General features: G+C 40.8%; 1 protein-coding gene across 2 annotated transcripts; it reads left to right on the top strand.

Moving 5' to 3' along the window:
• Positions 1-275: 275 nt before the first annotated feature.
• On the top strand, positions 276-11815 carry smfn (small fragment nuclease). 2 transcript variants are annotated; one of them, XM_035779770.2, is made up of 8 exons: positions 276-812; positions 2093-2176; positions 2380-2457; positions 6216-6327; positions 6769-6877; positions 7389-7442; positions 11202-11331; positions 11577-11815. In XM_035779770.2, exons 1-7 carry the CDS (start codon positions 510-512, stop codon positions 11317-11319), a joined length of 858 nt encoding a protein of 285 aa, XP_035635663.1. In that variant the 5' UTR covers positions 276-509; the 3' UTR covers positions 11320-11331; positions 11577-11815. The 2 variants fall into 2 exon arrangements, with proteins under 2 accessions (XP_035635663.1, XP_052385631.1); XM_052529671.1 differs by having other exon boundaries at positions 278-812; positions 11202-11815.
• Positions 11816-15554: the final 3739 nt, after the last annotated feature.

The raw sequence follows: 15554 nt of genomic DNA, 5'->3' as shown, positions 1-15554 counted from the left end.
AGTTTAGGAAAAAACATACATAACACAACAATATACATTTATTTCACATGTAGTGTTCCCTCTTGTTACAAACTATTTCCCCTTGTGCATATTGATTGCTTGTAATTACTTGTTTTTCTTGCACAATATTGTCATGTTCTTTCATTTTGAATGGGAGTTGTGGGTAGTGGGAGAAAGGGAGTGTAATGTCACAATCTGGGGCACAATAAGACGCTGATAAGATGGCCGTTTATTACAAGTTCTACACAACACGTCGAGCAGCACCCACCTCTCTCAAACCATGCCATTGCTTCGATATACAACCATTCAGTACAAACAATAGTTAATGCTATGCCTTGTAAATACCCGATTATTTGCTTATTTAAATCGGTGCAGTTGCTGGACATGAAAATACTTTCTACATCTAAGTAGGAATGCTTGGCAACAACATTCCATACACGCGTGAGATGTTGCTGACGCAATGGTTTTACGACAGTTTAACGACAGTTTTGATCGGATGTTGATCCAGGATGCCGGCGTTCTTGTGCACTCGAGCATCGGCGTGGTCTTTCAGCTCGAAACTTCTTTGCAAGTTTGCGAATTTTCCTACTCTTCGCCCAAGCAGCAGTCAAAGGTTTTCAGCAAGTCGACATTTATTTGTGCAGTCAAGCAGAAGTCTGAACTGCGCTATTTCTGAGCAGAGGAAAGGCCTAGCGCCAAGACGGATCGGGCTGAATATTTTTGTACATAATATCTCCACACACCGCAAGAAAATGTCATCTTCGCGGTCAGACCCTGGCATGAGGCAGAGGATGGTGTGGGTAGACTTGGAGGTAACGTTAACGTGCCTTGCGAGCTAGAAGCTCGCAGTTGCAACGGGTTTGTTCATTACTGGTAGTTAGCTAACAGCTGTTAGGTAGGCTATAGCTAAGTTAGCTAAACAAAAGCATACTAACGTTAGCTAGCTGTTCAGATAGAACTTGGCCTGACATTGACAACTGTAATGAGGTAATTTTCGGCTAACAACTTTTGATAGCTAGCCAGCCAGCTATGGATAGCTAGTGTTAAAATTAATACAATGGTGTTAGCTTTTTAGCTAGTCTACGTCAAATGTCTGCTTCTCTCATATAATAATTTTTGCTTCTCTCATATAATAATTTTTGCAGACGTCATAGTTAGTTGTCTTTTATTAACTAGCAAATTACTAAATCTGTTATACATGCGCTTTGCCACTAATCCATCACTCCCACTGCAGTGAGCTGTCAACCTAGTCATTATTTTGTCAGTGTAATGTAATGGTTTTCGAAGGCTGAGATTCAAATGCTGTACTGTATCTAACTAGCTAAACATACGTGCCATTTTAAGTGTCATGATTAACGTTAGTATCTTAACTCACGTAAACTCACTCACTTTTGTACATCTCCTTGCTCCGTACAATTTACCTTATTTTAGCGCCCCAAAAACGTATTCCAGATCAACTGTAATTTCAATACCACTGTAAAGCACAATTTATCCCCTTTACAACAAGATAAATGACATAACCTAAACGCTGCCCGTTTCTGTATAATTCAAGCAGGCAATGAGCCCCGTCGGGTCTTTACAAAATTGGCGGGTGGGGAAGCGAAACTAATGCGTGATAGTGAGAAAAACTACTTTTTTTCACTCGTTCTGTCCAACTTATCACCTTATCGCTGTCAATTTCTTGTTTTTAAAGGATGGGAGAAGTGCTACACCTGGTGGAGAGAGATTGTAAGACAGAAAAGGTTGCTTTATGCGTGCTGTACGTTATGACGTAACGGAGGGTCCGTTTTTTAAAACTTTTCTCCAATACTACAGAGCCATATGTCGATCAACGCTTGAATAGAAACCTAGTTCACACCCCCGATTTTGAAGTCAACACAGTGGCTACAGTTCCATTAGTTTTCTTTGTAACCTCGTTTGAATGTTTACGTTAGCTTTTTAATTTTAAACGTCTCATGAATCTCTTGCAAAGCAAGAAAAGGCCAGAGCAGAATGATGGTGCATTTTCGGTGATGTAGTTGTTTACTATAGCATAGCATTTTGAATGGGAATGTTGTCTTTATGCATATTATTGTGTACATTCTTTTTTCAGATGACAGGACTGGACATAGAGAAGGACCAGATCATTGAGATGGCGTGCCTCATAACAGATTCAGAATTAAATGTTTTAGCTGAGGTAATTCGCGTTCTGCCTGCCACCCAAATTCCTATTGCCTACTTAGTGGTCTATGTTTGACCAGAGCCTTAAGGGCCGTGGTCAAAAGTAGTGCACTACACAGGGAATAGGGTGCCATTTGGGATGCTAGACTGTCATTCAATTGGTTGCATTTAATTCCTCTGTACATTACGTGAAGCATGACGTGAAAGTTATGTTGACAGGGTCCCAATTTGATAATCAACACAACCGATGAACTGCTGGATGGGATGGACAACTGGTGTAAAGAACATCATGGCAATGTAAGCATAACTTGTGGAACTTTGTCTAGGTCCCGATCCTCTACCCTTTTCCTGAAATGTGAACGTTGACACTCCCTTGTCATGGATTTCAAAGCATAGCATTGGTGTAAATGTTGGCTGGAAGAAATTAGCACCACTGTAAAAATCCATGTTAGAAAGTTTGCAAGTGAATGGAGAAAGATGGAGAATTAGGACTGCCTATGCCACCACATTGCAAGTTGTCTCAGACAGACTAAAATGGTCAGATGCGTTTTGCTTAATGAACAAGATGCTGCACCAGCACAGATAAGTCTCCTAATTCAAAAGTAATCAGTTTAATTACTCAATACATAAACCAAGCAAGCTGAATAGTTAATACATTCATATTGAACATACAGTTGAAGTTGGAAGTTTACATACACTTAGGTTTGAATCATTAACTCGTTTTTTAACCACTCCACAAATGTCTTGTTAACAAACTATAGTTTTGGCAAGTCGGTTAGGACATCTACTTTGTGCATGACACAAGTAATTTTTCCAACAATTGTTTACAGACAGATTATTTCACTTATAATTCACTGTATCACAATTCCAGTGGGTCAGAAGTTTACATACACTAAGTTGACTGTGCCTTTCAACCGCTTGGAAAATTCCAGAAAATGTTGTCTTGGCTTTAGAAGCTTCTGATAGGCTAATTGACAGCAATTGGAGGTGTACATGTGGCTGTATTTCAAGGCCTACCTTCAAACTCGGTGCCTCTTTGCTTGACATTATGGGAAAATCTAAATAACATCATCCAAGACCTCAAAGAAAATTGTAGACCTCCACAAGTCTGGTTCATCCTTGGGAGCAATTTCCAAACGCCTGAAGGTACCACGTCCGTGTTCTGTCTCCTAGAGATGAACTTACTTTGGTGCGAAAAGTGCAAATCAATCCCAGAACAGCAGCAAAGGACCTTGTGAAGATGCTGGAGGAAACAGGTACAAAGTATCTATATCCACAGTAAAAAAAAGAGTCCTATATCGACACAACCTGAAAGGCCGCTCAGCAAGGAAGAAGCCACTGTTCCAAAACCGCCATTAAAAAAGCCAGACTACGGTTTGCAACTGCACATGGGGACAAAGATAGTACTTTTTGGAGAATTGTCCTCTGGTCTGATGAAACAAAAATAGAACTGTTTGGCCATAATGACCATCGTTATGTTTGGAGGAAAACCGGGGAGGCGTGCAAGCTGAAGAACACCTTCCCAACCGTGAAGCACAGTGGTGGCAGCATCATGTTGTGGGGGTGCTTTGCTGCAGGTGGGACTGGTGCACTTCACAAAATAGATGGCATCATGAGGCAGACACAATTTGTGGATATGTTGAAGCAACATCTCAAGACATCAGTCAAGAAGTTAAAGCTTGGTCCAAATGGACAATGACCCCAAGCATACTTCCAAAGTTATGGCAAAATAGCTTAAGGAACAACAGTCAAGGTATTAGAGTGGCCCTGACCTCAATCCCATAGAAAATTTGTGGGCAGAACTGAAAAAGCATGTGCAAGCAAGGAGGACTACAAACCTGACTCAGTTACACCAGCCCTGTCAGGAGGAATGGGCCAAAATTCACCCAACTCATTGTGGGAAGCTTGTGGAAGTCTACCCAAAACATTTGACCCAAGTTAAACAATTTAAAGGCAATGCTACCAAATACTAATTGAGTGTATGTAAACTTCTGACCCACTGGGAATGTAATGAAAGCTGAAATAAATAATTCTCTCTACTACTACTACTTCACGTTATTAAAATAAAGTGGTGATCCTAACTGACCTAAGACAGGGAATTGTGAAAAACCGAGTTTAAATGTAGTTGTCTAAGGTGTATGTAAACTTCAGACTTCAACTGTAATAAATGATGTTCCATAAGTCTTTACTTAGTGACATTATCTTAGTGTCAACAACCATAATACCTGTATTGTGTGTAGATGAGTAATACATTTTATTTAATCAATTTGAAAAAGGAGTCTGAATTAATTCCGAATGCGTATATACAGTGCATTCGTAAAGTATGCAGGCCCCTTGACTTTTATCCAGAGATGTTTGAGTGCGGCCTCTGGCTGGGCCACTCAAGCACATTCAGACATGTCCTGACATCACTCCTGTGTTGTCCTGGCTATGTGCTTAGTGTCGTTGTCCTGTTGGAAGGTGAACCGTTGTCCCAGTCTAAGGTCCCGAGTGCTCTGGAGCAAGGATCTCCCTGTACTTTGCTTTGTTCATCTTTCCCTCGATCCTGACTAGTCTCCCAGTACCTACTGCTGAAAAACATCCCCACAGCATGATACTACCACCACCATGCTTCACCGTAGGGGTGGTGCCATGATTCCTCCAGAAGTGACGCTTGTCATTCAGACCAAAGAGTTAAAATCTTGGTTTCAACAGACCAGAGAATCTTGTTTCTCATGGTCTGAGAGACTTTAGGTGCCGTGTGGCAAACTAAGCGGGCTGTCATGTGCCTTTTTTTACTGAGGAGTGGCTTCCGTCTGGCCACTCTACCATAAAGGCCTGATTTAGTGGAGTGCTGCAAAGGCAGATTGACTATCAGGTTCTTGGTCAGTTCCCGGACCAATGCCTTTCTCCCCCGATTGCTCAGTTTGGCTGGGCGGCCAGCTCGGAAGAGCCTTGGTGGTTCCAAACTGCTTCCATTTTAAGAATGATGGAGGCCACCGTGTTCTTGGGGGCCTTCAATGCTGCAGACATTTTTTTGTTACCCTTCCCCAGATCTATCCTCAACACAATCCTGTCTCGGAGCTCCACGGACAATTCCTTCAACATCATGGCTTGGTTGATGCGCAAACATAGAAAAACAACCTAGCTTGTGAACAAAACAATGTAAATAGCCAAGAAACACAAGGACAGAGTCTCACAGTAGAACTTTGTTTCAAGTAAATTAAACCAATTTCATGCCTGTGCGCAGTGCTTCTAAAAATGATTATTTCACTCAGCTCTTCATGTGCGCACAGCCCCCAGCCAGGCAGTGTTGCAGCGCAAGTTGGAATAGGCTACAGGATTCGTAGTTATTTGACTTTGTGCGATTCATTTACCAGCTATGAAACAAAACGGCAGAAATACCTTTTTGAACAGCTGCTGCAGCATTTATTTTACTATACATTTAATCATACTTGACTACTTTTATTCAGAAATGCATGTGGAACCCTGACACCCACCGATGTGGCTGGTGAAATTGACATTTTACCCACCAATGTCAAAATCTACCCGCAGGTGTTAATTTTAAGCCCTGGTCTAGATTATGTTGTCACTATGCTCAGCACTTATGACCAGTTGTCTACTCTTAGACGCTTTGTGGATACGGCTCAGCTCTGACTCAAGCAAGAGAATATTTCAGAACCTTCCATTGAGAACAGCTCATCCATATTTTACGCTGTAATCTAGCCAGCTACATGGTGTATTAAATTGCCTAGTAAATATTTGCTTCAGTCTTTGTTTCCTTGCTCTAAATTTGCTTTGAGCAATGATCAGTAGGATTATGAGCTGGGATCTTATCAATAATAAATAAAATGCACAACTTTGTAGGGTTCACAAGGAGAGCATGTGTTAAGCTATTTTATAATGTTCTATAATAATGTTGCATAATCACCTTCCGGTGTAAAAACCATAAAAAAATGAGAATAGGCATTGGTCTGAAGCTGAAAAATAATGAGCACCGCAATGCCTATTCCACTTTTTCAGATTCAGAAAAAAACACATTTTTTGGTTTTAATAGTGTGCATTCTGTTTCCCAGTCTGGGTTGACACAGGCAGTGAGGGACAGTAAGATCTCGCTGCAGCAGGCCGAGTACGAGTTCCTCTCTTTCATCAGACAGCACACCCCACCTGGCCACTGTCCCCTTGCAGGTGAGTGGCCCTCTTTCTTCACTGGACTATAAACGTAGAGAATACCGTCATTAAAACACTGTCACACCTGGGCCGTATTCAGTAGAAAACACTCTGAAAACAGTGAAACGGGGAGTTTCCCTGGGTGCCAGATCTGTTTGGGTTATCATGCAGACTCTTTGTCACTCAAACATGTTTGACTTGACAATAAGCAATGGAGTTGGCAGGAGCACAAACAGTTCTAGGACAAGGCTAGGTGTTTTTGGTACCACCTTGTTTAGAATGTTTTTAACACGGTTACCATTTTATTTTGTCACTTTGCAAAATTGAACTTATCCTTTGCCATGCACAGGTCCTCCTATGCCACTGAGTGGAAAATATACGTTTTTCTTGCTGAGGAAGCATTGTAGCACTTTCGGCACATCCAAAATTGAATGACTGATGCTTTCTTTTTCCCTGCAGGGAACTCTGTGCATGCGGACAAGAAGTTCCTGGACAAGTACATGCCCCAGTTCATGCACCATCTCCACTACAGGATCATCGACGTGAGCACAATCAAGGAGCTCTGCAGGTGTGTGTGTGTGTGTGTGTGTGTGTCGATAAGGCATAGGTACTTCACCTGTTTACCCAAGTCAGTCAGTATGTCTTCAGAGAGAGTGGTCAGTCCAATGTGTCTCTGGCTCAGTCAACTCAGATGGATAGAGAACAGGCATTAAGTTAGCTGAAGTTTGTAATGGCTGTTTAAAGAGAGCTGAACCATGAACTACAGTTTCTCCCAGCCCATAGACTACTTTCAGGGTGAGAAACCATCTAACATCAAGTTGTAAAATAGTGAACTACTCCTTTAATGGCTATTTATCAATTTTCACATGCCTAGATGTGAACTGTGGTATTCATGCATTTTGTTAATTTAGCAGATTCTCTTCTGCTTAGCAACTTCTAAAGGCAAATTACCTATTCAATGCCTTACTTCATAAATGTATGAAACAACAGTGTCTTCAAACAGACAAATATTGCTGTTATGTGATGTCATTTCTGAGAAGGAGCAGAGTTTAATTTGTGTATGTGTCCCGCTACTCAAGACGGTGGTTTCCAGAAGAATACAAGCTCGCACCACAGAAGAAAGCGTCTCACAGGCAAGTCTGACAGAAGTGTTTTAAGAGTCAAGCTCAAAGTACCATGGTCATGTTAGAAATGTCTGGCCTTTGACAGATGTCTATGAGCTGTGCCATGTTATACGCAAAGTGAACAGTCCAGTAAGAGCATTGGATCAAGTAGATATTGATGCATAGAAGTGTTACTGTTGTATGAATCTCCCAAATGGGGACTGAGGTTCGATTCCCAAGCCCACCCTTTCCATTGTTTTTCCCACCTGCCTGTATCCCGCTCTTTTTCTTCCAGAACTGTCAATACATTTATAAAATACCCTTAAATACAGTGCCTTCAGGAAAGTATTCACACCCCTGGACTTTTTTCATATTTTGTTGTCTTACAGCCTGAATTGAAAATGGATGACATTGAGATGTGTTGTCACTGGCCTACACACACTACCCCATAATGTCAATGGAATTATGCTTTTAGACTTTTTTATTTATTAAAAATGAAAAGCTAAAATGTCTTAGTAAGTATTCAACCCCTTTGTTATGGCAGGACTAAATAAGTTCAGGAGTAAACATTTGCTTAACAAGTTGAATGGTGAAGTTATTACACTTTGGATGGTGTATCAATACACCCAGTCACTACAAAGATACAGGCATCCTTCCTAATGGAGAGGAAGGAAATTGAGGCTTGATCACCATGAGGCTAATTGTGATTTTAAGACGGTTGCAGACTAATGCCTATGATTAGAAACTGCGGATGGATCAACAACATTGTAGTTACTCCATACGAGTAACCTAAATGACAGTACCTGCAAAACACCAGCGTCAACAGTGAAGAGGCGATACTGGCCTTCTAGGCAGAGTTGCAAAATTCAAATTTTCTCTGGTTTGACTATTTATAGGTATGTGTTTGTGTAAAATTTATATTTTTGTTTTATTCTATGAACTACTGACAAGATTTCTTCCAAATAAATGAATGAATCAAGCCACGTACAAGGTTGTCCTGGAAGAAAACTTGCTTCCTTCTGCTCTGACAATGTTCCCCAACTCTGAGGTTTGTTTTTTCCAGCGGGACAATGCTCCATGCCAAAAACATCTGGAATGTGATCAAGAAGAAGATGTATGGGTCACAAGCCATGAAACAAATGCGCCAGGAGTGGCATAAAGTCACCCAACATCAATGTGAAAGACTAGTGGAGAGCGTGCCAAGACGTGTGATGAAAGATGTGATTGAAAGTCAGGGTCTTTCCACCAAATATTGATTTCTTCCTAAGTTCAAATATTACTATTGTGTTTAAAAATGAATATGAACTTATTAGGGTTAGTAGTCAGTAGTTTATAGAATAAAACAAAACATTTCATTTTACCCAAACACATACCTATAAATAGTAAAACAAGAGAAACTGATAATTTTGCAATGGTGTCCTAATTTATATAAATATACATTTATATTTTCGTTTAACTAGGCAAGTCTGTTAATAATATCCTCTTTGGGAAAGGCGTGCCGCTAGCGGGACACCTCGACAACATCCGGCAAAATTCAAACTACAGTATTATAAATATTTAACTTTCATAAAATAGATGAAGATAAAGCTTAACTTCTTGTTAATCCAGCCGCAGTGTCAGATTTCAAAAATGCTTTACGGCGAAAGCAAACCATGTGACTATCTGAGGACAGCGCCCCCGCATACAAACGCATGAAAAACATATTTCAACCAGGCAGGTGCGACACGAAAGTCAGAAATAGCGATGTAATAAATGTCTTACCTTTGATCTTCTTCTGTTGGCACTCCAAAAGGTCCCAGTTACATCACAAATCATAATTTTGTTCGATAATGTCCTTTTATATCCATAAAAACTCAGTTTAGCTGGCACGCTTCAGTCAATAATCCACCCAGTTTCCCTCATCAAAATGCATACAAAATGAATCCCAAACGTTACTAATGAACTTTTCCAAACAAGTCAAACAATGTTTATAATCAAACCTCAGGTACCCTAATATGTAAATAAACAATCAAATTTAAGAAGGAGAATCGATAGTCTTTACCGGAGAAAAATACCAAAGGCCGCGCTCTCTTCCACGCGCTTGGAAAACACTACAGCCAAAATGGGAGCCACCTAGAAAAACTACAATTTCTGGCTCATTTTTCTAAAAACCAGCCTGAAACTCTAAAGACTTGACATCTAGTGGAAGCCCTAGGAACTGCAATCTGGGAGGACTTCGCCTTAAAGTTTGGACACCTACTCATTCAAGGGTTTTTCTACATTGTAAAACTATGAAACAGTCATGTAATAATAAAAAAAGTGTTAAACAAATCTAAATATATTTTAGTTTTTCATTCTAGCCACCCTTTGGCTTGATGACAGCTTTGCACACTCTTTGCATTCTCTCAACCAGCTTCACCTGAAATTATTTTCCAACCGTCTTGAAGGCGTTCCCACATATGCTGAGCACTTGTTGGCTGCTTTTACTTTACTCTGCGGTCCAACTCATTCCAAACCATCTCAATTTGGTTGAGGTCTGGTGATTGTGGAGGCCAGGTCAACTGATGCAGCACTCAGTCACTCTCCTTAGTCAAGTAGCCCTTACACAGCCTGGAGGTGGTGTGTTTCATTGTCCTGTTGAAAAACAAATGATTGTCCCACTAAGTGCAAACCAGATGGGATGGCGTATCGCTGCAGAATGCTGTGGTAGCCATGCTGGTTGTGTGCCTTGAATTCTAAATAAATCACCAACAAAGCACCATCACACCTCTTCCTCCATGCTTCACGGTGGGAACTACACATGCGGAGATCATTCATTCACGGCGTCTCACAAAGACACGGCGGTTGGAACCAAAAATCTCAAATTTGGACTCATCAGACCAAAGAACAGATTTCCACCAGTCTTATTATTGGTGGCCTTTTATTAGTGGTTTCTTTGCAGCAATTCGACCTTGAAGCCCTGATTCACGCAGTCTCCTCTGAACAGTTGATGCTGAAATGTGTCTTACTTGAACTCTGGTGCATTTATTTTGGCTTCAATTTCTGAGGCTGGTAACTCTAATGAACTCTGCGTCTTCCTTTCCTGTGGCAGTCCTCATGAGAGCTAGTTTCATCATAGCACTTGATTTTTTTTACGACTGCACTTGGAGAAACTTTAAAAGTTCTTGAAATGTTCCGCTTTGACTGAGCCTTCATGTCTGTAAGTAATGATGGACTGTTCATTTTTGCTGTTCTTGCTATAATATGTACTTGGTCTTTTACCAAATATGGCTGCTGTCTGTATACCACCCCCTACCTTTTCACAACACAACTGATTGGCTCAAATGCATTAAGAAGGAAAGAAATTCCACAAATTCACTTTTAACAAAGCACACCTGTTAATTGAAATGCATTCCAGGTGACTGCCAATTGTACAAAGCTGTCTTTTAAAAATGTTTGAACTTTTATTTAACTAGACATCAAGGCAAAGGGTGGCTACTTGGAAGAATGTCAAACAAATGAAATGTTTCATTTTTAACACTTTTTGGTACTACATGATTCCATATGTCTATTTCATAGTTTTGATGTCTTCACTATTATTATGCAATGTAGAAAATAGTTTTTTTTTAAATATATATATATATATATATTTTTTTTTTGAATGTGTAGGTGTCAACTTTTGACTGGTACTGAATATTCTCTATGTATACATCTGTGTGTAGAGTTAGAAGTCATGGAGAATATACCCAAAATAGAACAGCTTAAAATGATTATACAGATTGTGTATGAGTTATAAAGTGCCATCTTGTATAATCGTCTTTCCCTTTCTAGAGCACTGGGTGATATTCAGGAGAGCATCAAGGAACTGCACTTCTACAGAGCACATGTTTTCAAATCGCAAACAGAGGAAAAGAAGCGCAAGATATTGCAAAATTGCGACAGTGTTTGAGGGGGTTCCAAGGTGGGTGTTGAGGTTAAGAGATGGAGTAAGAGGTATTGCCTCAGTCCCAAATGGCACCCTAATTCCTTGTCAAAGGTAGTGTACGACATGGGGAATAGGGTGCCATTTGTGCGCAACCAAGGTTTTAGATTCTGAAAATAAATACAATTTGCACTGCTGAATTTGAACTTTAATCTCCAGTCTGCCAAGAAAACTGTGACCATTGTTTTCTGATTCACACCTGTCTTTCCTCAATCCGTTTTTAGTTCCTATTTGCATTTGGCTGCAAAGGCATCTTGGTTTCCAGGTTCAACGTGGATATTTCCTTGTTTGGAAAAAAGCTGCTTTGCACTTGTTTTGGCTTTTTATGGGGATTTAGCCGTTGTGATTTTGTCAATCTAAAATGTGTCCTTTCAGTGCTGTTGCCAATATTATCTGGGATTGATTCATCATTTTCATATTTTATCAGATTATACCAGATACAATAAACTCCATTTTCTTTGAACCATCTTGTGCAAATTTCTGGCATGTCTAAATTTGATGTACTGATTCTAACACTAGATGGCAGTTTGTGCTTATATAAGGGATACCAATATTAAGAAATCTGACACACAAATGACTGAGTGTCTATCCACTCAGTCATTGCCTGACTATGCCAGTTGGTGTAGGGTGACTTTTCCTCTAGACACTGATCTTGAGTCAAATTGGGTCATTTTCCCCTCTTGTGTAAATTTAGAATTGGGCAAGGGAAGCTAATCCTAGATCTGAACCTAAGGGAAATGTCACCCTGGTGACTGGAAAAACTGCCTGACAAAAATCAGCCTCAAAATCCTTCATCAGTGATTTAAAAACACCAATCGGGACAAGTTCTTCCAGTTTAAAAGTATTTTGTAAGGTGTTCCAAGACGATGGCGCAGAGTACATAAAAGCCCTTTTACTAAATTCAGTTCGGACATTTGGAACAGTTAGCAGGATAAAGTCCAGCGAACGAAGAGTACCCACCACATTTCTGAACAATAAAAATGCACAAATAAAAAGGTAATAAACCCAAAATGGCTTTGTAAATAAAAGTATACCAGTGACTTAGCCTTTGAGTGACTAGAGAAGGCCAGGCAACCCTGGTATACAAAGTGCAGAGGTGCGTAAGGGTTTTGCCATGGTAAAGAGTGTCAATTGATCTCAAACACTGAGTGGAAGCATTCATATATAAAATAAAATAGTCTAGTAAAGGCATAAATATAGCTGATACTAGCCTCCTGGCTTCAAAAGAAAAACAGGCCTTATTCCTAAAATAAACTGTAAAGTTAAATAAATTATTGGGAATGCACTCCTTTTTACCAGGGCACTATGACAGGAATAGGGTGCCACTGTACAGTAAGCGTGTCCTGCAGGTATACTGGTGCAGACCATTGGGAGGTTGGGTTGGTTGGAGGCATATGATGGGCTGTATACTGGGGGGACTGTTTATGTGAGTCTCCAGCTTTGAACAATCCTTACTTGATTTCACACAGCCTGTCTGTTTGAGAAGCAGCAGAAGCCTAAGAGCGAGCTTTTGAGGGAGGGAATGTGCATGTGAGGGATTGTGTATGCCAGTGAGTGTGTTTCTCTTGTGTACTAGTGTGGGTTTACAGTTTGTGTGTACACTCTTGAGTCTTACTCTTCCTGAGTAAGGGTGTCTCTTGCCACTTCGGCGCTGATTCATCCCCTCACTTCCTTCGCTCAACTGTCCGTGCCCCCGGAGAGGTAACACCTGTGCACTCTTTTCCTCAAGTACAAATCGATGAAGGGGCAATCTCACCGCCTTGGAGGGCATGCGGTGTGAGTGTGACGTGCTTCAGCTCTCTGGGATTCAAACTAATCTGACCTGGCAGGTCAGAGAGAGGAGGAGAAGAAAGATAAACATCTGACCTGGCTTCACAATGAGAAGGGTGCGTCCAAAGTAGCCTCCTTTTATATTGCACTACTTTTTACCAGATCCCATAGGGCTCCTGTCAAAAATAGTGCACTACACTATATATTCAAACGTATGTGTACACCCCCTTCAAATTAGTGGGTTCAGCAATTTCAGCCACACCGTTGCTGATAGGTGTAGAAAATCGAGCACACAGCCATGAAATCTCCATAGACAAACATTGGCAGTAGAATCTCCTTACTGAAGAGCTCAGTGTCTTTTAAAATGGACCATCATAGGATGCCACCTTTCCAACAAGTCAGTTCGTCAAATATCTGCCCTGCTAACCGTTGCCACGGTTAACTGGAAGTGCTGTTAATTTGAAATGGAAATGTCTAGGAGCATCAACGGCTCAGCTGCGGAGTGGTAGACTATACAAGTTCACAGAACGGGACTGCCGAATGCTGAAGCGCACAATGCGTAAAAATAGTCTCCTCGGTTGCAACACTCGCTATCGAGTTCCAAACTGACTCGAAGCAATGTCGGCACAACTGTTAATCGGGAGCTTCATGAAAAGGGTTTCCATGGCCGAGTAGCTGCACACAAGCCAAAGAACACCATGCGCAATGCCAAGTGTGGGCTGGAGTGGTGTAAAGCTCGCCGTCATTAGACTCTGGAGCAGTGGAAATGCGATCTCTGGAGTGATGAATCCCGCTTCACCATCTGGCAGTCTGACGGACGAGTCTGGGTTTGGCGGATGCCAGGAAAATGCTACCTTCCCGAATGCATAGTGCTAACTGTAATGTTTGGTGGAAGAGGAATAATGGTCTTGGGCTGTTTTTCTTGGTTCGGGCTAGGCCCCTTAGTTCCAGTGAGGGGAAATCTAAACGCTTCCGCATACAGTATCATTCTATGCTGTTCTGTGCTTCCAATTTTGTGGCATTAGTTTGGGGAAGGCCCTTTCCAGTTTTCAGCATGACAGTGCCCAACCTCACTAATGCTCTTGTGGCTGAATGAAAGCAATTTCCCGCAGCAATGTTCCCACATCTAGTGGAAATCCTTCACAGAAGAGTGGAGGCTATTTATAGCAGCAAAGGGGTGCACAACTCTATATTAATGCCCGTGATTTTGGAATGAGATGTTCGACGATCAGGTGTCCACATACTTTTGGTCATGTAGTGTATATAACGTTTTATCTTGCATCTGTCACAATACACCACTCATTCAAGTAAGTCGGCATCCATGCGCGACCTCCCCTCCCATACAGTCCCAATGCTAAATCAACCCCCAAGCCCTACACATTATTCACTTGTAGAGATCCCATGGACTTTTCCCAGATTTTGTTGTTACAGCCTGAATTTAAAATGTATTACATTTAGATTTTCACTGGCCTACACACAATAACCGATAATGTGAAAATAGAATTATGTTTACAAATGTAATCAATTAAAAGCTGAAATGTTTTTAGTCAATAAGTAACCCCTTCGTTATATAAATAAAAATGTGCTTAAAAGTCACATTAGTTGCATGGAATAATAGTGTTTAGCATGATTTTTGAATGACTACCTCATCTCTGTACCCCACACATACAGTTAACTGTAAGGTCCCTCAGTTGAGCAGAGCATTTCAAACGCAGTTTCAACCACGAAAGACCAGGGATGTTTTCCAATGCCTTCCAAAGAAGGGTACCTATTGGTAGATGGGTCAAAATAAAAAAGCAGATGTTGAATATCCCTTTGATCATGGTGATTTATTAATTACGCTTTGAATGGTGTATCAATACACCAAGTCACTACAAAGATACAGGCTTCCAACTCAGCTGCTGGAGAGGAAGGAAATCACTCAGGGATTTCACCATGAGGCCAATGGTGACTTTGGCCAAGAAATTAACTTTATGTAATGAATACAAAGCGTTATGTTTGGGGCAGATACAACACAACAACTTACTGAGTTCCACTCTTCATATTTTCAAGCTTGATGGTGGCTTCATCATGTTATGGGTATGCTAAGACTAGGGAGTTAAGACTGAGATTAGGATACAAAATAAAAGGAATAGAGCTAAGCACAGGCAAAAACCTTCCAACTGACACAGAGACAAAGTAACCTTTGAGCAGGACAATAACCTAAAACACAAGGTCAGATACAGTATACACTGGAGTTGCTTACCAAGACGACATTGAATGTTCCTGAGTGGTCTAGTCAGTGTTGACTTAAATCAGCATGAAAACTTATGGCCAGACTTGAAAATGGCTGTAGAGCAATGATCAACAACCAGCTTGAAGAATTTTTAAAAGAATAATGTTCAAATATTTTACAATCCAAGTGTGTGAAGCTTCTTAGAGACCTACCCAGA

Source organism: Oncorhynchus keta, chromosome 11 (assembly GCF_023373465.1).
Source record: "Oncorhynchus keta strain PuntledgeMale-10-30-2019 chromosome 11, Oket_V2, whole genome shotgun sequence".
Classification (NCBI taxonomy): Eukaryota; Metazoa; Chordata; class Actinopteri; order Salmoniformes; family Salmonidae; genus Oncorhynchus; species Oncorhynchus keta.
Note: the sequence above shows the minus strand (reverse complement) of the source record. Positions and strands in the feature narration are given on the sequence as shown.